Raw genomic sequence first — 23,705 nt, 5'->3', positions numbered from 1 at the left:
TCCAGCACATGGTGCCGCAGATCAGCCCAGACACCTTCATGGGAGGAGCGAGACAGAAGGGACTTCGTGGAATCCCAAGAGCCGGAGGTAGTCCTGGCCAACACACAAAGTGTGTTGAGTGCGCGCAAAGCAGCACTAGAGGAAGTGAAGATGTTTCACCCCCAGTAGTCCAACCACCGGGACTTCTGTGACAAAGGGAGCAACACTGAAGGCAACGAAGGAAATGCAGACTGAAGGACAGGGCCCTGGGCCAAAGGGTGGAAAAAAGGCAGACTGGATCGTGCGGGGCAGGACGGTGGCATTGGAGGAGCGGCTGAGGCACCGGGTCTCCCGTTGCAGGACGCCCCTTAGGACCCCAGAAGAGAGTTGTGGAGCGAAGCGTCTAATGGAAGAAGCAGCTCCCTTCCACCAGAGCCCTGGTGAAGAACCTCCAACAAATGGTCCGGAGGAAGTGGATGGACCGGGGTGCCCACTTGCAAAATGCCAGCGGCCGTGGAAATGGCCTGGACAAAGGCCGCACTCACTCCCGTAGGGCCTCGCGGGGGAGAGAGCAACTCTTCCGTAGGCAAAGGCTGTGAACTAGCGGGGCAGCCAGCCATGAGGTGCGGTAGAGAGGGTCCGGGGGCTGTGGCTGCGGAGACGGCAGAGAGCCCGCCCTGGAAGACGCTGGGGAAAAGGTAACGACACGGCGTCCAGTTTCCGGTAAGAGCAGACAAGGAGATGACAAACCTTCGGAGAAGAAGAGACATCCAGAGACGAGACGAGGACCCGACGCCGGGACGGTGCCGTGGAGTCCGCCGTGGGCATCGGTGTGTCCAGGGGTGCCGAGTCGACCTCCACCACCACGTGCATGACAGGAGAAAGGGGCAGGGTCAGAGCTACAGCGGTCAATGAACGGTGCCGAAAAGGCGCCGGCTTGACCTAAGACGAGGCAGCTGCCTGTGCAGAGGACCAGGGGGCTCGGGGCGGCGCCCGGGTCTCGGCCTCCACCCGCGGTGCTGCCAGGGCCGGGGAGGAAAGGCGTTGGCACAGGAAAGGTGTCAGCTCGGCTTCCGGTAAGACAGCCGCCTGCCCAGAGGACCAAGGGGCACTCGGGGACGAACCGCGAGTCCCGGCGACCTCCTGCGACACCACAGGGAACCCCGCAGGGTTATGCCGTGAGGCAGGGACGCACCTCGACAACACCACACCTCCAGAACCTGAAGTCAAACTCGTCGGCGAAGGGGAGTCCGTGGTAGGCCCCACGCAGGGCGAGGGATCTGCAGAAGTCTCAGGAAGAGACTGAAAGAAGCCTGCAGGGCTGTAGCGTAGACCTCCATTTGGGCCCTAGTTGGCCCCACGCCAGGAAATGGCGGATAGGGTGGCGACGGCCGAGGGCGCAGGTCCCGAGAGGAACCCGCACCCTCTGCAGAATGAGGACAAGGCCTCGGTGACAAGCTGTAGGACTTACCGGCGGGCTAGCGACGCCCATGTGGCCTTGGTGAGGGACGATGCCGCAGTTGGAACCAGCGGTTTCTGGACCCTTCCGAGGTAGGGGACGAACGGGGTGACGAGACCGATCTGGACAAGTGGGCCGAAAGCAATTTCAACCAGCGCTCCCACCGGGACTTCGACTGGAGATGCTGACAAGTGTCGCAGTCCGTAGAATCATGGTGCTCGCCCAAACACCACATACAAATGTGGTGAGAGTCCGTCGCCGACATCTGACGCGTACAAGAAATACACATCTTGAAACCTGAAGGCATCAGCACACTGTTCCCAACGCAAAGGCGTTAAAAGAAGTCCTTGAAACAGGTCAAGGGAACTCGATCCGGATCCGCGTTGCACGCAGAAAAGGAAACTGATGTCAGCGCGCCGGGGTGGGACTTATGTGATGTCGCCGACGTCACATGAGTGGACAACGTCAGGGCGGAGTCACGTGGTGCCGTCCCCCTGGCGCGCAGAGATGCTGTGGGAAGATTTTTCCGGATCCAGTCTCACGCCTGGGAATAATTCTACGTTAAGGAATCTGCGGCTAGTAGTCTCTATCAGATATTATTGTTCACATCCAACTTATCTGTTGGTAGAGAGGTATGGGTGCCCTGGAGAGTCTACCTCATTCTTTAAATCTACCAGAAGCAAGAAAGGGTGGTCCTTTTCCTCTGTAGTGGTTATATTAACAGCTCAAATTCGGTGGCACACAATTCCGAAATTGATGGAAAAAGGAACCTAAATAGTTTGTGTATGCTAGCAATTGAGTATGGTTCCTGGATAGGCAATAGCCTACAGACGTTGTATGCACTGCATATTCAGCATTTTAGGTCCAGAAAGGCAAGGTGTAAGACAGTCCTCATTTCACATTCTTAATTTTGAAATCACAAGGTATCGCATATTTGCTCGTAAAGTGCCTGAACTACTAACAAAACAATACTGGATCAATTCAGATATTATCAGTACTGCCAAATAATTTAGGAGTCTTGTTTAGGAATAGTGGTGTAGAGGAAGGACTATGTGCATTGGGGCAGCCCTGTCTCTTGCTTAAAGACAGAATAACCTGCTCACAAGAAGATGGAATAAAGGCATTTGCATGCATTCCCTTTGTTATAATGGTTAGTAGCGGGTCCTAAAGATCTTCAAACGGTTTTTAAAACTAAAATTCTGTATTTCTAAACCATAAGCATAAAGCCATATTACAGCTAGCGACTGTTACAAAGATGCCAAGTGCAGCAACTTTGACAAACATCATATAGGAAACCACTTGCTACTGCGCTAACTTATTGACATGCAACATTGTTGAACAGGGGATGGAGCTGGCCGCCATGCCATGAGGAGCAGATAGCGTGCTTCTATAGTGGTGGGCTGCAAGAGCCAGGAACGAGCGGCTGGCAGCAAGATGGTGGATCTGTGCTAAGACGGAGGCCATGAAAGCTCGCCAGAGCCACTGGCGGCTGAGATCGGGCTAATGTGCCAGTCAGGATCGGCTGAGGCATGCTTGGGTGGGAGCCCAGATGGGTGTGTGTCCCCCTCCCTTTCTATGTTGACCGGACGGGGCTCGGATTGTAGTGTTGCCGAGCCCGGGTCCTAGGGAGTGGCTTCCACCTCCTGCACAGCACCGGCAGATGTTGGGAGACTACATGGCACACTGAGACTGCTCCACGATGTCCGTCGAGGATCTAGGGATGCTTCTGCTGGCCTAAGTTGAGGGGGTAGTGGCTGCCAAGCCCTACCTCGTTCTTGTGCTGGTGGTGTCCCCCGTATCTGCCTATTTTTGGACACTGGCAAGAAAGCAGTAGAGACTTCGGGCCCTGAGCACCAGGCCTCTCCAGTATGGTGCTTCTTTGGTCTTTAGAGGGGACGGACTGGTTCGCCTGTAGGCCCCTTCTCTCCATGGTGCCCTTATATTTGCTGTGTTGGGGCAGGGGCTTCATGACCAGGTTGCCAGTTCTGCCTGTATAAAAGCCTACGGTGTGCACCCCAGTTTCAGCTGCAGTGTTGCTTGTGATTAAGGGATGGCGACCTGCCCTTTCCCTGGATAGCTTGGGCATTGAACAGTAGGTACCTCTCTGGTTGGGACTCGAGGGAGAAACTACCCGAGACTTGGTTATCTCTGATGGCTAAGTCCAAAGTCTTCCTCAGGATCAGCACTATTGTGGTTGTGAATGACTATTGCACATCTGGATTCAGCTGCTCTCATCTCTGTTGGCTACAGATACTGGGCTGCCCTCACTTAGATTACCTGAGTCCATCAAGGGTCACAAAGGTCTAAAGATGATTCCACTATGGCACCCCTCCGGAGGGGCCCAAGCAGTGTACAGGAGGCGGGGATACCTCCCACACTGAAAGTAAGTTTGAGAAGCTCTCGGCCACAATTGATGCCTCGGGAGCGCCTGGAGGGTACAATAGTCTTTACAGCGGCTGAACTGGGCCTCAACCGTGAGGATTCTAGGAAGATATCGAAGTGAGTCACTGCTCTGGAGTTGTAGGTGAAAAAGCTGGTGCCTGATGTCCAAAATACAAACCACCATCTCATGGAGTTGGAGGCGCATACTCGGCTGCTGACAGCCAGGCTGGATGATCAACACGGGCGGGCCTGCTGGCATAACATCAGGGTCATGGGACTGGCGGAGTGTGGGGACTGTGACTCTCTGTTTAGTTTTCTGGCGAAATGGCTTCAGGAGGTGGTGGCGCTGGAGGGCTTGTCTAAGTTATATGCCCTGGAATGGGCACACAGAGTACCAGCCCAGACCAGGGGCTCCACCCCATCCAGGGGTGGCCCGTCTCAAGCATTTCCACAACAGGGACTACCTCCTACGGCAGGACCGCAAGAATGGTCCCTCAGTGGTGGAGAATGCACACTTTATCCTGACTTCCCCCTACAGGTGGAAACTCGGATGGCTTCATTCTTAGCAGTCAAGAAGAGACTTCGAGAGCTGGAGCTGCTCTGTTCCCTGCTCTTTCCAGCACGTCTGAGGATAGAGGCGAATGATAAGACTCCTTTTTTCATAGACCAGACTGCAGCGTGGGACTGGTTGAAACTGTATGATATTGAGAGGGTGAGACTGGATCAGGTAAAACATCATTGGCTGCAGCGCCCGAGGCAGGAGCAGTCCCATCACATCACTCAACTAAGCAGCAGTTGGCTCTGAAGCCGATGAAGTCAGTTGAGACAGTGGCATCCCTAAGATCCGGCGAGAATTTGTCCCAGCGGATATCCCTGCCAGCAGGGGTTCTACCTTTAGCTCAGAGGTCTCCATGGTGCTAGGGGACATGCTCCAGGGGGTTACCCCAGGCACAGCTGAGGACCGTATATGAATCCTGGTTGGATAGTGGTGGGGTCCTGCGAGGCATATGCCCCAACTATGATGCTAAAGTGTTGTGGCTGCAATTTCTTCTTGTGTGGATTTCTACAGACACTTTGTTCTTACTTTTGGCTATGGGGGAGCTGGGTGGGGTGGGGTGTGTGTGCTAGAAGTACTACTTTCCCACTGTTCTGGCCTGTTTTTCCTTGTAAGGCTAGCTGATCTCGTTTCCTCAACTGACATTTTAGATACGGACCAAGTTGTCTCTTTTTGATGGACCGTAGGTTATAGGCTTGCATGAACATCAAAGTCTAAGGGGGGGTGGGGGAGGTTGGGCTTGTTCTTGTTTGCCTAATGTTTTTCTGTTTGTTCTTTCCTCTACAAGGGTGTGTGCAACAGGTGGGAATACACTGTGTCTGGAGACTAGGGCTTTTGTGGTATGGCTGGAGGAGGGCGTTGTGGTTTGCTGACTTGCCAGTGGGTTTGACTGGATTGCAGACTGGATTAGATTGATCGCACTGAATGTGCAGGGCTTGTCCACTCCCTCCAAGTGTTAAAATGTTCTGGCCTATCCGAAACCTAGGTGGGCACAGGTTGTGTTTTACAGGCGACCTGAGGGTTGGGCCCTCCGTAAAGATGGAGGGGAAACTGTATAACACTACTTACTCGGCGTTTGCTGGAGGTCCCTTATTTGGATTAGGTGTGGGGTGCCCTTCAAGCTGCACAGGTCAGTTATTGACCCAGATGGCCGTTATGTGTTGGTGTTCGGTAGGTTGGATGGTACGGATGTCGCATTGCTTAATGTGTACACTCCGAATGTGAATCAGTCCTCCTTCCTGACCACCCTTGAACCCCTCCTCCCATTCATGCTGCCTCACTCGAAGATAGTGGGACAGGATTTCAACTGTGTAGTGGATCTCACCTTGGATAGGTCATACCCCCTACTGCGCCAGCACATACAATCAAGTTGTATGAAAAGCTACATCCAGTGTATCGCCTCCCATCATTGCTTAACGCGGACTATAAAATCTTGATTAAGTTTCTGGCAAATAGGATTTTGACACACACAGACACCCTGATTTACCCAGATGAGACAAGATTCATACCTACCTGCAACACCTTACCTAATATTTGCCAATTGCTTTATATTTTGGACCAACAGGGTGCTTTCATCCAGATTCTCTAGTTTAAGTTGTATATATTCGGAAAGAGGGTGATTCACTCCGATGGGAGTTCTTATATGCCAATCTACTGGGTATGGGTTTTGCTTTGCCTTTCGTGAGGTGGACTAAGCGGTTGATATAAAACTTTATAAATAAATACACTCACCCAATGTCTAGGGTCCGGACTGGAATATAATATCAGAGACGTGTAAGGTAGAGCGGGGCACCCTGCAGGGGTGACCTTTGTACCCTTTATTATTGACACAAGCATTAGAACCATTTGCACCGACAATTCGTCAGAATGGTCATTATCTGAGTCTGCAGGTCTCGGCAGACAGTCTGTACATTTCTTTGTATGCTGATAATATCCTGTTATAAATGAGGGGTGGCACTTCTGATTTGAAGGAGGCAGCTTAGAGTTTGGGCATTTGTGGGGCCTGGAGAATAACTAGCACGGATCCTGCGCACACCCATTGGGAACTGATGCAGGAGGTCCAATACAGCAGTACCACCGCTGCGGTCGGACCCAGTTAGTATTCGCTATTTGGGACTCGCCATTTATCGTTCTGAGGAATTACTTTATGAGGGTAATTTTGCTCGGGCAGTCGCTGCCCTGAGGCGGTTGGTGGCCTTTTGAAGTACTTTGCCATGGTCAGTCGGTGGGTGGATAACCATGTCTAAGATGGTAGTTTGGCTGCCGCTACTTGTTTGCAGACCTGCCGCTGCGGCTTCCACTGGCGTTTTTTCTGGACATGGAAAGAATTCTTCTTACCTTATATTGGGGGTCCTTGAGGCATCGGGCGGCATTGCAGAAATTAAGTTTGATAGTTGATGAGGGTTGACTGGTCGCAGTGGATTACAAGCTTTATTATTTAGCCACACACCTGCAATGGATGGATTGGTGGCGATCGGTTCATTGGGACTCGGCAGGACAATGCAACCGTGGGTTACTGTCCAAAGCTCTTTTGCCTAGAATTTTGTTAAAACCTGCCCCTGCTACAATGTATGGTATGTGTCGGTTAGAACAGTGCGTTATGTGTGGGTGCAGGTGTTACAGAGAATGCACACCAGGGCCCTTTAAACATTCAAACTTCCCGTGACAACTGTTCGGCACTCGCAACAAGAGGGAGTATGGGATGGCCTCCACCAGTGGATGGACGCAGGGCTTCCTGTAATTGGATGATCAATTTGCAGTGGCGATTTTGGGGGGGGGGGTTAAGTTAGTTTCTTCCGGACCTGACAGAAACATAGGGCATCTTAGTGAGTCACTTCCTGCTGCAAGGGACCTTGATTTCAGGGTCTGTGTGTAACCCCTGGAATAGGAGTGCTTGCATTACTTGTTCCTCATAACGAGGAGTAAGAGGGCGATCACATTGCTCTACTGAAGGGGGCTCGACCAGATTTGTCTCAGCGGTGGAGGTAGATTCAGGCCCTTTGCTTGATGAATTGGCTTTGAGGAAGACAGCTGAGCGAATCCCAAGGGTGTCCCGAAATGCTAGATTTAAACTCATACAGTTTTACTATCTGTGTAGGACTTACCTCACCCTCAGACGTTTATAAGCCATATTTCCTGGTGCCGAGTCGACATGTCCCTGATGCCATGAGGTTGATGCAGGATTTTACCACATGGTATGGTCTTGTCTGACTTTGGCGCAGTACTGGGCTATGTATAAATTATTTTGTTGTGCTACAGACAGTCTCTAAGATTGTACCCCACAACTGTGCCTGCTGGGACTGCACAGCTGTAGTATGACCCGAAAGATGATGGACAGATTTTCAGATTTGGAGCTTATACTTGCCTGTAAACACCTGATGAGGAGTCTGAAACTGCCAATGGTTCGACTTGTATAGATGGGGGAAGGAACAGATGACGTGGGTGGAATGCGAAAGGGAAACGATTTGGCGAGAAGAACAGAGTGCTTAGGGTTCCAATATTACCCGCTTGGGATGCTATTTTAGTGGCTTACCCCAGAGTTGATGGTACGGGACATATAACGGATGACGAGTTGCACTCTGGGGCTTCCTCACTGGCCCATGTTGTAATACTGTAACCCCTGGACCCTGCAGCTGTTTCTGAATGCTGGTGGCCATGTGTCTGACGTTGGTCCGGTTTTCAAATGTGGATGGGAGTGGATGGGGATTGCTGAACACCTGTATGAGGCTCTGCTTACAGTTAAATACTATTATCTGACTTTATAAGTTCACCGTCATTGTATAAGCATCTACAGGCTTCACGGCGCAGCCGCTTACTGTATCATCGGATGACTCTGTCCTGTCTGACTGTTCTCAAACACCGTTATGACCTCCCATGCATGCCCTACTACGTTTTGTAGTGCATAAATATTTTTATTTAAACTGACAATAAAAATATATATATTTATAAAACACCGTTGAACAAAAGAGGGGACCCCAGAGGCCATGGGAAGAAAGGATGTCTCTGGGATCAAGTACTACAGGCACAGATGGGAAGAGGGCAAAAATGATAACAGACTCTTTCACAAGCATACTCAGTTTGGTAGTCACAGTGGCCACAATGAATAATACCAGCTTGCACAGGAGCTGTCTGAAGGACAGATCCAGTTCTTTAACTGCATACCCGGAGAAGACGATGTTTGAGACCCAGGATGGTTTGAGAAGGAAGACAACGCTTTGAAAACAAAAAGGTGGTATACATTTTTTCCTGCTGTTAACTAACATGTCTCAGGATAAAAAGTGGTTTCTCTGTTTGAAGGAAGAAAAGTATCCATAGTTTACCTATTTAAATGGGAGTGTGTTTTACCTTCTCCTCGTTTGTACACGGCCACAAGCTCTGGAGGATGTATCACACTAAGAAGCCTTTTAAATGTGCTCTGTCTCTTAAGTTATTATGCTAGAGACCCGTGTGCTTTATTTAAGTGCCATGGGAATCCATTCAGCATAATTATGCTATGAAAGCGTAAAGAGCACGTTTTAAGACTAAAACGTTGTTGGCATGGCAACATAAGAGTATTACAACTCAATTTCAGCATTTATGAAAACAATATCAATGATTCATTTTGGCTGATCTCTTGGACCCATGCGGTTAATAAAAATACAACAAAGCATTCCTAATTCATTTTTTTCTCCCTCTTGTTCCTATGCAAAATACATATGTAATATGCCGCAAGAGTGTTGTCCTAGGCGATAAAGAAAATATCAGTTGTATGCATTTTTGCAGTTGTGTTGGCTTGCACGCAGGTAACACTGACGAATACTAAAGACCAGTAAGTCTACACACGAGTTGAGATGCATTAGAAACTCACTGACTGGATGTTTTCCTTCTTGTGGGCTATTTCTTGTACCAGGCGTACCCTACCCAACCCAGCCCTAACCCTTAATTCCTTTTTCCTCGTGCACTCCCTGTCTAGTCTGGCAATGCAGGAAGGGGTTTCTAGAACTCTGTGACCCTACTTTAGCATCCAATGTCCCTGCCCAAAAAGCAAGAATTATTTTCCTAGGGGCTTTCTTAAACATTGCATGTCAAAAATTTTACTTTCTGTACAAAGTAAACATAATATGATACAGTATTCAAAGGATAAATGATCAACACATGAGTGTGGTCTAAGATGATAAACTATATAGCACAGTCCAAGTTAGAAACCGCGTTAAAATAATTTTCTTTAACCCGCCACGCATAAGGAAGGTGATCCACTTTATACCCATTTATTATCAGCAGCTAAAATTAAACTCCCACCTTGGTTACTTTAACAATCTCCATGCCAGCATCCATTTTTATTTAAAAAACAAACTACACATAGCCCATAAAGCTTGAGTAAAGATGGCGGGGGCTTAGGAGGTTTGATATGAGCAGCACAGATTTCTCTGTTGATTTTGAGTGGAGGTTTAGGTCCATTTAAAAATCCTGAGCTGTGCCAGGACTTTCAAAGGGAAGTAGCCAAATATTTATTCTTTAAACTATGCATAGTCACTCAATCCCGTAGGTAAAAAGATTTTGGCTACCAACAAATGCCATTTGGAATGAATGGGCGGAATGAGTCGTTCAGTCTTAGGACAAATATTTGAGTGGCCTGAAATTAAGTTAGAATCCCAATAGTCAAGGTTCTGTTTCCTAGCTAAACTCCCCCTTTCAGAAACCGCTCACATGTGTCAAATGATCTGCAGTTCAATAGTTAATCCTTACCCAAACCAGATGAACTATAGTGAATGCTAAATATCCCCATCAATAATAAACGAACAAGTTACTTACCTTCGGTAACGATATATCTGTAAGAAACAGTAGTTAGTATTAGATTCCTTACCTTAGAATATCCCCAGGCGTCAGACTGGATCCGGAAATGTTTGCGTAGCAGTACCCTTGCGCGTCGGTAGGCGTCGTCTGCGGCTCCGCGCCGTCGTCGGCGTAGTGGGCACCGTGATGACGTCGTCGGAGTACTTAGACGCCGCCTCCACGTGCTGACGTCAGTTTTTAGACACAGCTTTTCCGCGCCAGAAACGCAGAGCCATGTTAAAAACCAACACTGGTGCCATTGAAACTAGGGCCCTGAAGGGGATGACCTTAACCCTAGATATCAGTTCGCAGAACGGGGAGGATGGGTGGGGCGGTAAGGAATCTAATACTAACTACTGTTTCTTACAGATATATCGTTACCGAAGGTAAGTAACTTGTTCATCTGAAAGAAACAGGTTAGTATTAGATTCCTTACCTTAGAATAGATACCCCAGAAATACCAACCCCGTTGGTGGGTCTGCAAACCAATAATCACACCAGAAAGTCCTGGAGGACGGAACGGCCAAAGAAGCCATCCCTCCGGACTTGGCTGTCCAGGCAGTAGTGTCTTGCAAACGTGTGCAGGGTCGCCTACGTACTGCCTGACAGATGTCCTGCAAGGGGATTCCCCGGCCGAGGGCAGTGCTAGCCGCCGTGGCCAGAGTGGAATGGGCCCTCAGCCCAACAGGAGGTTCCATCCTCGCCAAGGAGAAACATGCCTTGATACACAAGACGACCCACCGAGAGATGGTCCTCTTGTGCACTGCCCGTCCCTTCTTAGCGCCCAGTAACCAAAGAGTTGGTCATCCACCCGGAACTGGCGTGTGCGATCCAGATAGAAAGAAATTGCACGTTTTGGGTCCAGACGGTGGAGCCGCTTTTCCTCTTTAGAGGGATGCGGTGGCGGAAAGAAGGTGGGCAAGGGGATAGACTGCCCAATGTGGAAGGCCGTGACAACCTTGGGCAGGAAAGATGGCCTAGTCCGCAACACAACCTTGTCCGGATGGACAGAAAGGAAAGGGGGTTTAGATGAAAGAGCCTGGAGCTCACTCACTCTCCTGGCAGAGGTGATGGCAACCAGGAAAGTCGTTTTCAGAGTAAGAAGGCGGAGAGGACAGTTATGAAGTGGCTCAAAGGGAGCGCACATCAGAAAGGTAAGAACAAGGTTCAAGTCCCACTGAGGCATCACAAACGGAACAGGAGGGAACATGTGTGTGATGCCCTTCAGAAAACGAGTTACAATAGGGGACTTGAACAAAGAAGGTTGATCAGGTAGCCTTAGAAAGGCTGACAGGGCAGAAAGGTAGCCCTTGATAGTGCCCAGAGCAGAGCCCTACTGGGCAAGAGAAAGAAGGAAGAGAAGAACCTCAGAAAGAGGGGCAGAAAGTGGATCCACAGCCTTTGCTGTGCACCATGCCACAAATTTGTTTCACCTGCAGGCGTATACCGATTTTGTGGAGGGCCGCCTGGCCGCCAGAATGACATTACCGACTTCAGGAGTCAAGTCAAATGGCCTCAACTGTCGCCGCTCAATCTCCAAGCATGGAGGTGGAGACTGGACAGGTTCGGGTGGAGGACCGTCCCCTGCTGCTGCGACAGAAGGTCCTCCTGAAGAGGCAGACGAACCGGGGGATCGACTGACATACTGAGTAGCTCGGGATACCAGTACGTTCGTGCCCAGTCCGGAGCCACAAGGATGACTTGGGCCCGGTCGCGCTTGATCTTCTTCAGCACTCTGGGCAGAAGTGGTAAAGGTGGAAAGGCGTACAACAGACCGCAACCCCACTCGCGACGAAAAGCGTCTCCGAGCGAATGCCGCCTTGGAAATTCCAACTCGCAGAACTGATGACATTGCGCGTTCTCTTCGGTGGCGAATAGATCTAACCAAGGCTCTCCCCACTGCTGAAAGAGGCCTTGCGCCACGTCCGAGTGCAGACGCCATTCGTGATCCATCATGCACCGACGGCTGAGCTCGTCCGCCCTGGCGTTCAGAGAAACTGCCAGGTGTAGAACCACCAGGGTCACGCCCTGATGTGCCTGCCACTGCCAGAGGCGCAGAGCCTCCTGGCAGAGGGTCCACGACCCCACCCCGCCCTGTTTGTGTGCGTACCACATGGCGGTGGTGTTGTCCGTGAACACCTGCACTACACTCCCCCGGACTGAGGGGAGGAATGCCTTCAGTGCTAGACGAATCGCCCGCAGCTCCAAAAGATTGATATGGAGCCGGGACTCCGCCGGAGACCAGAGTCCTCTGATCTCCGCCTCTCCCATGTGGCCTCCCCAGCCCTGGAGGGACGCGTCCATCACAACTACGTGCTCCGGTTGGGGAAGGGAGAGGGATCTGCTGTTGACCCAATCGCGGTCCGTGAGCCACCACTGCAGCTGTCTCGCAGTGCCCTCCGAGATCAGGACATGGTCGGATAGGTTGCCCTGATGCTGGGCCCATTGAAACTTCAGGTCCCACTGCAGAGCCCCCATCCGCCACCGGGCGTGATGCACCGGAAGGATGCAGGAGGCCATCAGCCCCAGAGTCAACCTGACCGAGATTCGGGATAAAGGCTGAACGAGTGGAATCAGAGCCTGAATATCCCGAACCCGCTGTTTGGGAGGATAAACCCGAAACTGCGCCGAGTCGAGAACTGCTCCTATGAATAGGAGCTTCTGAGAGGGGCACAGGTGTGACTTTGGCACATTGATGGAGAACCCCAGCTAGTGCAGGAGGTCTGCCGTCATCTGGAGGTGATTGACGACTGTCTGGGGCGAGCCCGCCTTCAACAACCTGTCGTCGAGGTGGGGAAGACTGAAACCCCTAACCTGCCCAGATGAGCTGCGACCACCGCCATCACCTTTGTGAACACTCGTGGGGCACTGGTAAGGCCGAAGGGGAGCACGATAAACTGAAAGTGCTCGTGGCCAACCGTGAACCGCAGGTAGCGCCAGTGGGCCGGCAGGACGGGGATGTGGAAATAAGCATCCTGCAAGTCCAACGCTACCATCCAGTCTCCTCGGTACAGGGCAGTCAAGACCTGAGCCAGTGTCAGCATTTTGAACTTCTCCTTCCGGAGGAAGCCGTTCCGTAGATCCAAGATAGGGCGTAGCCCCCTTTGCCCTTCTTGGGTACCAGAAAGTAGTGGGAGTAGCAACCACACCCTACTTCTGGCCCAGGAACGCGCTTGATGGCCCCCTTGGCCAAGAGGGCCGTAACTTCCTCCTGCAGAAGCAGGCCCGGACTGGCCGTTGCGGGCACCGGGCAATGCCCCGGTGCGCCGCAAGGGTGGGGGCCGGTTTTAGGCCATGGGGGCCGTTTTTGTTACAGGGACGTTTTTGCAGCATAGCTGCAAAATCGGCCCCGTAACAAAATCGGCCGAAAACCGGCCCCAGCAAAGAGCTCGGTCGCACCCCCAGGGGGCCGGCCGAGCACTTTGCCAGGGCCGGTTTTGGTTCTCAGTCCGGCCCTGTGCAGAAGTCGCAAATGATCGCCCGATACGCGGTGGTTTTGCGGTGGCATGGCTGGAGGGGTCGCCTCGAAGGGGAGGGAGTAGCCCCTTTGGACGATTTGCAGCATCCACCTGTCCGATATGACAGTGCACCAGTGGAGGAGGTGATGGCGAACCCTGCCCCCCACTGGCGTCACATGGGCCTGAAAGCACGGACTAGGAGGGTTTTGAGGCGGATGCTGCGGGAGAAGGTGTGGACTGTCCTCGCCGTTGTCCCCGACCGCTGCCACTGCGGTTTCCACGGCCGTCACCGCGTTGTGTATTACTCTGCGGTGCGTGGCTGGCAGCACGTGTGGGGGCGCCCCTTCCTTGGCCACGAAAGGAGCGAAAGACACCCATCTGCTGGCGCGGGGCCGAGAGGCCCAAGGACCTGGCCGTAGCCCTGGAGTCCTTAAATCGCTCAAGCGCATGGTCTGCCTTGTCGCCAAAAAGGCGACGGCCATCAAACGGCATGTCCATGAGTGTATTTTGGACATCAGACGAGAAATTGGCGGACTTCAACCAGCCGTGGCGATGAATCGCCACCGTCGTTGCCATCGCTCTGCCCAGTGAGTCGGTGGTATCCAGCCCACACCGGATAGAATAACGTGCCGCATCTCGGCCTTCCACAAGGGTCTGGCCGAGTTTAGCCCGTACCTCCAACGGGCATTCTGGCAGCACGTCTGCAACCTTATTCCACAGAGAGTGGGTGTAACGGCCCAAGAGGCATGCGGTGTTGGAAGGCTGCAGTCCCAGACTCAGGGAGGAGAATACCTTTTTGCTGTATTGCTCATACCTCTTGGATTCCCTGTCAGGCGGAGCCGACGGAAATGCGGTCTGGGAATTCGAAGCCTGAATAACCAGGCTCTCTGGGTGGGGTGGGTGGACAGGAAACAAGGGTCGCCCAGGGCCGGGCGGTGGCGTCTGGCCACGTTCCTATCTACAGGCGAACCTGTAGCGGGCCTGGACCAAGTGCCCAAAAGAACGTTGGTCAAGGCCTCATTAAACGGCAGCAGAGGCTCAACCGAGCTTGACTGCGGTTTAAGGACCTCAGTGAGGAGGTTAGTCCTCACGGCCGAGACGGGGAGCTCAAGGCCTTGGCCGCCCACGTCAGCACCACGCTGTAGGTTGCCCCCTCCTCCATAGCCACGGTAGGAGGTGAGACAAAACCAGTGTCGGCGAGGTATCCAGACCACTGGCATCCCCAAGTCCACCTGTTCAGTCCTCCTGGGACTGACACTCCCGTGTCAGAGGGTCCTCAGACCCCTCCCAATTCTCCTCATCACCCATCTCCTGATATTCAGGGGTGTCAAAGGATGGGGCCGGTTCATTGAAGTAAAACTCTCCAAACGACGTCGAAAGCGGCGCCCAGCAGCGCCGCTCCGACGCCGGAACCGGATCGAGGGAGGCATCGGGGACGGCGCCGCCCGAAGACGGCACCGGAGGTGACACCTGAGGGACTGGGGCCGGTGAGGTCGTCAGGTCAACCTGTGACGACCCGGATCCAGAAGCGGATCCAGCGGGGCCCGGCGGCGTCGGGGCCAAAGCACCCAGCGCCCCCGACCTGCTAGGGCCCCCAGACGGGTCCGCTGGGCCCGAAGGCGCCGCGGAGCCCGCCGGAGGAGTGAGAGACCTCATGGCCATGAGGAACCGCTCGTTCTCCTCCGGCGTCACGTGTGGCCCAGGGACCGGAGGGTATGGGGCCGGACGCGACGCCCGCGACTCTAACGGAGCCGCGAGGGCGGTGTCACCCGAAACCCTGGCCGCGTCGCGCGAGTGTCGGGGGGAGTCGGAAGAGCGGTGCCGTCTCTTCGACTTCTTGTGCTTACCTGACGACTTCGAACCCGAGGAGTGATGTCGACTCCCAGAGCTATGATGGCTCCGATCCCGCGACCGGTCCCTCGACCTCCGTCCGGACCGGGACCTCTCGCGGCACGGGGCCGACTGCCAGGGTTCGAGTCGCTTGCGGGACCGCTCCCGCCTAGCTTTCAAAGTCAGGGTCCGGCAGTCGGAACAGGTCTGGTCGTCATGGTCGACGCCGAGACAGTGGAGACACCGACGGTGAGGGTCGGTGACCGACATCAGTCGGTCGCAGCCCTCACAGGGCTTAAAACCTGGCATCCCTATCGGCACCGTTCGGAGTCTAAGACTCGAAAAATTATCAAAAGGGATCAAAAAAGTTTAGTAAAAAAATTACTAGTGTACCACTTTTTCCGGATCTCCGCTGTTGGCGTGGAAAAAAGAAGAACTGACGTCAGCACGCAGAGGCGGCGTCTAAATACTCCGACGACGTCATCACAGCGCCCACGACGCTGACGACGGACGCGGAGCCGCAGACGACGCCTACAGACGCGCAAGGGTACTGCTACGCAAAAATTTCCGGATCCAGTCTGACACCTGGGGATATTCGAAGGTAAGGAATCTAATACTAACCTGTTTCTTTCAGATATATTATTCAAGAAAAAAAAATACAATGGAAAAAATAACCCTAGAAGTACTTTAAGCTTTCCTTAACTGAGAGCAGAGTAGGAGTTCCACTTGATATTTTTGGATCACTATGGAAAAGACATCTGGGAGAGGTGTTATAGAGAATATAGAGCTAGTGTGATCAAGTAGCCAGGATTTGCAATTCTAAAGAGAGGGAATGACAGCACAGTGGCTTCATTGGTAGAGCAGAGATTTGTACACAAATTACAGGCTTATGCCCAAGTAGTGCTAAATCAGCCTGCTACGCTTCAAATGGCATTAAACCAATTACACTAGATTGGTTTAATATAACACAGTCTATTTGAAAGTCTGGAGACAATTCAGTTTTTAGTTTGTGTTTTATAAAGATCAATATAATGATGTGTTCTAACGGTTTTTAAAAACCAAACATTACAAGTGCAGGTTATTTTGTTCAGAGCAGGCTAGAACATAAAAATAAAACACCCCCCATCAATTCTGCATAGTCTCTACCAATACCTCCCATAGCATCAGACTTTATTTTGTACCTGAGTGTCCTTGTATTTTGTCCACAACTTTTGCACCTAGTAGGTCCCACACTAGTAATTCACCAGAATGACTTCCAGATAAAACGACGTTACCATCCCAACAAAAGCACCTGTGAAAACAGCAAACGGTTAAATTCTGCTACGTCAACATTCAAATCATACACACAACGATGGCCACTGTCCCCAACATTCAGCTTGATTAAAAGAGAAGGGTCACTTTCAGACTCCGAATGCAGGGTGTTGCATTACCATATGTTGTCACTAAACAGTGAGACAAGCCTATATAATTATTATCCAATATTTTTATAACAGCATTTGCAAATGGTTGTATTTGCCATTTTCGACTCAAACAAGGCAACATAATGCCAAATGTTGCAGCCTTGAAAAAGCATTGCATCTATTAAACATGTGGACACAGTAGCTGGATTTTGAATATGTAAACATTTGTGTATGTTTCAAAATAAATCAAGTAAGCATATTGAAGACTACAGCACATTTCTTTATTTTAATGACAAGCTAAGTCAAGCAGTTACTGGCAGTCTTGTATCCATTTTCAGAAGAAGCATTTACAGTGATCAGAAATGTCTTGAGTTATCAAGACCTGTATTAGACATTTACTAGTTTTCCTTTGCTAAACTTTGTTCTTTTCCAAGGATCATCAATATTGTAAGCAGTGTTCAAAACAATAAGCCATGTCGCCTTCCTTAAAGCAAATAATACGAAAGCTCTTATTTTCAAACCACACACAAACATGTCCATAACTGAGCAACAATAGACCAATATTGAACTTACTTTTATGTGGAGAAACTGACTCACTAATACGCATAACAGATTTGTGCTCAACAATTTAAGCTCATTTTACAGTGCACTTGCTCCCTTGGAAGAACCCTGCAGGAGGCTTCAAACACTGATGTCTCTAAGGATCTTATAGTGGTAGCAATGAAGACGGAATCTTGGGAGAGTCTGATTTATGCGTTGGTGTTATCAGCACATGATTGATTGGGCGGCTGGCAGGTAAAGGTTTGCCACACAGGAGCCAAACTGATTTTAAATAGGGTAATGGACAGGAAGACAGCTTGATGTTCCCAAATGAGTATTAACTTTTCTCGAAGCGATCAGGCCAAGGGTAATTCTTTGGGAGTGCGGCCATCAAATCAAGAGAAATTATTTCAAATGAAAATGGTTAGCATGACCTATTGTGGCAAGTCTCTCTAACAAGGGGCCGCAGTACCAGATGTCCCCCAGAGGACAAAGATCTCACTCTCACCTTTCTTCCTCTTATTCATCCACTGTGCGCAGGCATCATTTCCCCTTCAACCCTTCCGATATTCAATCTCCATCCCCTTTACTCTTCCTGCCACTATACTTCACCATCACTGTTCCATCGGTGCACTCAGCCGCTCTTAGTACTCTTCGTTCAACTCTTCCTCTACTCCCTCATTCTTCACCACATCGCCTGGCCTGTCCTCTCCCACTCCACCACCTTTCTAAACTGTTCATCCTCCCTTAAGCCTTTCGTCACACCAAATATCAACCACACAGCCCTTGGTCTAACACTCATGTTGCTCTCCTCACACCTCCCTCTGTCTTTTTTTCCCCTCAAGGATTTCTCTACATCCTTCTGCTCACAAGTTTCTTCTTTCATCCTCTTTCCCTCGGCTATTCCTCTTCCAGGGAATGATGCTCAGTTATCTCGGCCTGAGTGAAAACATCAACTGTACGCTCTACCACCCACCACTTCAGTTTCTCTTCATCCCATCCAGCCTCATTGCGAGCTCAGTTAGATCATATACTTTAGTGCTTAAAACCCTGTCTCAGTGCATGCTGCAGCTCTCCCACACACACAACCTTCTTTGTCCTCTCATTCTCCCCCTCTGCTCATCCACCACACACTGCCCGTCTCCTGACACCAATGCTTCCTCTCTTTTTCATCTTCCTGCCTTTGGCCTTTCTTGGTTCTTAATCTTTTCAATTACGTGGACCCCACTTAATCATTACAGGGATCCGGGGATCCACCGAATCATTATTGGAACTTAGCGAGCCCCCTTGGTGTCATTATCGAATCAGAGGATCCTGGCCTAAACAATTTCAATGGTTTGAAAAGCAAAACAATACACAATATTACAGAAAGAAGCATTCATCAAATTAATACATATATGATGAAATATTCTAATAAATTCTCGAAGAAATATTCAAATATTAACATTTTAAGGGGAAGTTTTGAGTTTTTCGAAATTCAATTCAGGCCACCCACGTCCTTAATATATATATGTTTGATGCACTTGCTCTGCTCCCATGAATCAACTGTAGAATCTCAATTGTATATGTGGACTCCGATTTCAAATTTCTTCAGATTTACAGAACGTTTTAAAATTTTCCTTTTTACATTTTGCATCTTTATTTATATATATTGTATTAATCTGTTATTATTATGTAATTTTCTAAGCAGTTGAGCACCCCCTGAGTGGGTGTTGTAGATCCCATGGGGTCCCTGAACCACGAGTTAAGAGCTGCTGCTATACCACTTAACTTCGATTTAGGCAGCCTTTGCTCGCGCTCTCCTCAGCCCTTTGTCTGCCCCTCATCTTCCACCACACTAACCACCCTTGCTCCAACGTTCCTCCTTCTCTCTTCACTCCTCCCTTCGTTCTCCTTCCCTCAGGCATACTTCTCCCTTCTTCTCCTCCCCAACACTCCTCCCTCTGTCACGTTTCCGTCACCTATTCCTCTTTTAGAGGGTGCCAATGAAGTGCACCTTATTCAACTGTGCCTCTTCCACCCACTAACCCAGCTTTCTTCCACAAAGCCTGAGTACATACTGCTCACCAGTTAGATCTTATAATATCTTGGCTCAGAAAAAGCTGCAGCTCAACTATGCCTCAGCAGGCTTATGCTTGAGAATAGCTAGCTCATGATCGAAAGCAATGACTAGGCCAAATGCAGTCAGATTGCACTATGCCTTATCTAGATCAATCAGACCTCAAGAAAAATAAGCACATCTGATGTAAAGGTCATAACAAAAAGCCAGACTAAATCACAGGAAACCATAGTTCAGGAGGTAGAGTGGTGTATATTTCAGATAGGTGCCACCAAATTTGGCAGACCTGCAGACACTAGTGAAAGTGGCCAGCAAGATGCGTGGCTCTTTGAAGGACTATTCAGGCCACTGCCCAAACTACATGAAGCTTCGAAGGTTTTTGATGTGTTGATGTGCCTCAACTACAGAACCAGAGTCGTATGCAGATGATTTACAAGCAGAATCTATGGGTGCTTTATATGTGTTCACTGCCTATGCTGCAGACTGCTGCACAGGCATAACAAGGGGTTGCTGTTCCTGGAACAGCACTATACTAGGACTTATTTTTAGAAGAAGTCCTCCATGAATGGTTCTTGGCTGGACTCTGTATGACACACAAACATCAGCGTGAAATCAGGCCAGGCAGGGAGGCTTTAGAAAGCAGCTGCTTACATGCTTTTTGTCTGATAGACTGGGCTATGTTATTGCCCTCAATTTCACTTTGACAAAGGAGTAGGAGACAACCCCATATTCTGCAATGGTCAAATTCCGTATGTTGTTGGTACTTGAGAAGGAACAAATTCTAACATTTTTCGAGTATTAAATAATTGCAATTGTCTATAATGCAGAGCCAGAATAAATGATAAAATACATTCTTGGTGTACTGGGAATCGCTGAAGATTGTGCTTGAACAACAGATGAAACACTGCTAAGGATGGACTTCATGTCAGCCAAGGAGGGGCTCTATAATAATACTCAACACCCAGCACCCCTCTTATCAAAGACCTCAAAATAACATCTGGAGTAAACGGCCCATCTGGTTCCAAAGGGACTTCAAAATGGTGGCAGCCAGGGAAAGGAGTCCCTCACAAGTGAAAACTTAAACCAAAAGCAGGGAGCTATTTTATTCTTGGAACCATCATCCTTTCCAGTCTAGGTATCAGGCATAGTGTCAGTATATTAAGAATTAAAGGGGATGCCGATTTTGAAGTAAATGGATGTCAGTCTTGTGCTGGTCAGATAAAGATCTTACATCTGCAGCCAGAGAGACTGCAAAGACATCTAGCCAAACATAAAACCACTAAATACTTTAAAACACTTACCTACATTCCTTTACATGTTTCAAGCAATGAAAACACAAGCTGTTGCATATCTTTTTGTACAACATTGTCAACAAATAAAATTGAAGTGTGATGCATACAAAACAACAGATGGAAGAATTACTGTAGAAGCATTTGAGGCGGCTGATTCCATCGATGGACGGTGCTCATGAGAAACATATTTTACCAGCAACTTCTTTATAGCCAAAAGCACTCAGCAAATATTTCCCACATGCCCCAGATATGAAACTGTCGTTGAGGGTGATACAACTAATGAAGAACTCTGGGCATGACATAAATACAATACTGTGCCCTTATAGTAAAGTATGGGACTATCCTAAATAAACTGACAGCTATCGCTCCTAAATCACAACCTTTTTTTAGAGATAAGAATTGGTCTTAGCTGTTATTCTAGAAGTCTTTTGTGCCTTTGAGTTCGGAGGTGGATGTGGAAAAATTGTTTTAATGTAAATAATAATACCACCAAAGCTTTGGTACTTGTAAGAGTAAGCCAGATGTCTTTTTACTACAAGCGCTAGCTTCAATAGGTATCTCCTCTGTGCTTGTAGACCACTTGAAATCTGTTGACGAGTTCCAGGCAACCCCACTGCACGTCAACACCACTTTAATTACTCTGTTTGTGTCCATCCACATAGAATCTACTCTGTCATCAAATAATAACAATAAGATCATGCACTCAATAGCTACTAAAAGATTTGACAATTTTAAGATAATCTGTGCCAAACATCCCCAACATGGCTGTTCATTATATAAGTTTGAAGTACTATTAGCAGAAAGTGGCTGTCTGGAACTTGATATAAAATAAACTGATTTAGGTTTCTCTATATTCGATACGGACCCAAGGGTCCGATAAGCGACAATCTAAGTAGTCTTTAAGACACATGGTCATTTTCTAAGGGCAGCAACTTTAATTTTACCCGTGAACAAGGTTTGGAAGCAGAGCTGACAAATGTTGGGACTGATATCTTTTCAGGCTGCCCAATAATTGATTTTGTCAAATAAGGCGCTTGGATTCCTTGGACCTTTTGTACTTCTTCGCCAGAGGAGTGTTATGTTTTGAAAAGACAGTGTTATCTGTTGTTTGAGATATATATATATATATATATCGCCACCAAACGCCCTTGAACTTTGAGAAGTCACTCGACTCTGTCCCTGCCATCCGGCTTAGTCACCTCATTCTGCCTGCATTTCTAACTCCATTTAAAAAACAGTTCTGCCCGACGCGTTTCGAGGCTGAAGAGCGCCTCTTAATCATGGGCTGCTGCACGAAGGGAGAGAGAGACACAACACCTTCAAATGTATTCGCCGTTTCGTGAATGAATCCTCCCTCAGTGGGCGTGGCTCTCAGTTGGTGCTCAGGGCACGATGGTATCTGTAGTCCACATGAAGGTGAGGTCGATTGTTCCTTAAGTAGGTTCAGTCCCTTCGTCTTAGTTTCAGCATATTTAGACATCCTTTAGTAGGAGAGGGGTCGGGCATGCAGGAACCAATTGTAATTTGAGACAGAGTGCTTCACAGAGAGGACACCTTCCCCTCCGAGGCCTTTCCTTTCACACACAATGTCAGGAAATGGCGCACCTCTCCACGGCCAGGGCAGCCGTGTATTTCTATCGCCACCAAACACCCTTGAACTTTGAGAGGTCACTCGACTCTGTCCCTGCCATCCGGCTTAGTCACCTCACTCTGCCTACATTTCCAACTCCATTTAAAAAACAGTTCTGCCCGACGCGTTTCGAGGCTGAGGAGCGCCTCTTAATCATGGGCTGCTGCACGAAGGGAGAGAGAGACACAACACCTTCAAATTTATTCGCCGTTTCGTGAATGAATCCTCCCTCAGTGGGCGTGGCTCTCAGTTGGTGCTCAGGGCACGATGGTATCTGTTGTCCACATGAAGGTGAGGTCGATTGTTCCTTAAGTAGGTTCAGTCACTTCGTCTTAGTTTCAGCAGTTCAAGGGCGTTTGGTGGCGATATATATAAACGAATATCAGTTTACCAATCAGGCCTCTATAATGAAATTCGCTGTAGAGGGATGCATGGTAAAGGCATACGAGTGGTAATGGTACCTGCATTGTAACAGCCGTGTTGCAATGGTAATGCCTGGTAACGGCCACGTTGTTATGGCTGTTTTCCATCATCTGCACCTAAAGGTCCCTGCAATACAATTTGCAAGCAAAGGTCACATGCTGGCTTTTCGAGGTGATGCTTCCGGAGCACACTACTGTTGTTTCCACAAATAGAGCTATATTCATTTCCCAGAAAACTGGCAACAATATATGCAGCTAAACTTGTCATGTTCTAAAAAGGTTTTTTCTGTTCTCAATCTGTCAATTTCACTTGCTGTTCAGCTCTTTTATTTGTCTTTAATGTTTTAGATGACTTTTTCTTATGCCTTCTCTCCATCAAAGGGCACTTAAGTTATTTTGATGCTATGAAGTGCTTTTCAAAACATGAAAAGAAAGCCTCTAGAAATGTGTTTTTGCATATTACTTAGGAAAGGTCACAGAGATTCTGGTGCTGCCTGTAGGGAAGGACAGGAGCTGAAAGTAAGAGGGTTCATTTTTACAATGAGCTACCCCTTAACGTCCATCAGATAAAAACACATCCATTACCTCTGCGGTTGTTCTGTTACGATGGAAGTGATGAGTGTTCCTGTTTGTACATCAATCACTTTGAGAAAGCCATCTTCTCCTGAGCTGAGTATATGTCTGCTGTCTGTGGGCGGAGAACAAAAACACATTTAAACTGACTGCTATTTGCCACCATGGGGGCATTTATTAAAAACAATGGAACATAAACAATCTACAACTACAAAATTTATTTTTTACATAATTAATTGATAGAATTGTTTCATCTATGAATGTGCTTACAGATACCAAACAACGCCAAAATAAATTTTATAAAAATAATAAAA

The 23,705-nt window shown here is 49.0% G+C and overlaps 1 protein-coding gene across 2 annotated transcripts in view; it reads right to left on the bottom strand.

Annotated features, from left to right (window-relative positions):
- Positions 1-23,705, bottom strand: part of NSMAF (neutral sphingomyelinase activation associated factor) — a 610,455-nt gene that overhangs the window by 14,923 nt on the left and 571,827 nt on the right. For both annotated transcript variants that reach the window (XM_078687269.1, XM_078687268.1), the window contains 2 exons: positions 23,404-23,506; positions 16,657-16,766 (listed from right to left, as the gene is read on the bottom strand). In XM_078687269.1, coding sequence (XP_078543395.1) covers positions 16,657-16,766; positions 23,404-23,506 — 213 coding nt within the window. The remainder of the gene's footprint in view (positions 1-16,656; positions 16,767-23,403; positions 23,507-23,705) is intronic.

The sequence above is a fragment of the Lissotriton helveticus genome, chromosome 4_1 (assembly GCF_964261635.1).
Source record: "Lissotriton helveticus chromosome 4_1, aLisHel1.1, whole genome shotgun sequence".
Classification (NCBI taxonomy): domain Eukaryota; kingdom Metazoa; phylum Chordata; class Amphibia; order Caudata; family Salamandridae; genus Lissotriton; species Lissotriton helveticus.
Note: the sequence above shows the minus strand (reverse complement) of the source record. Positions and strands in the feature narration are given on the sequence as shown.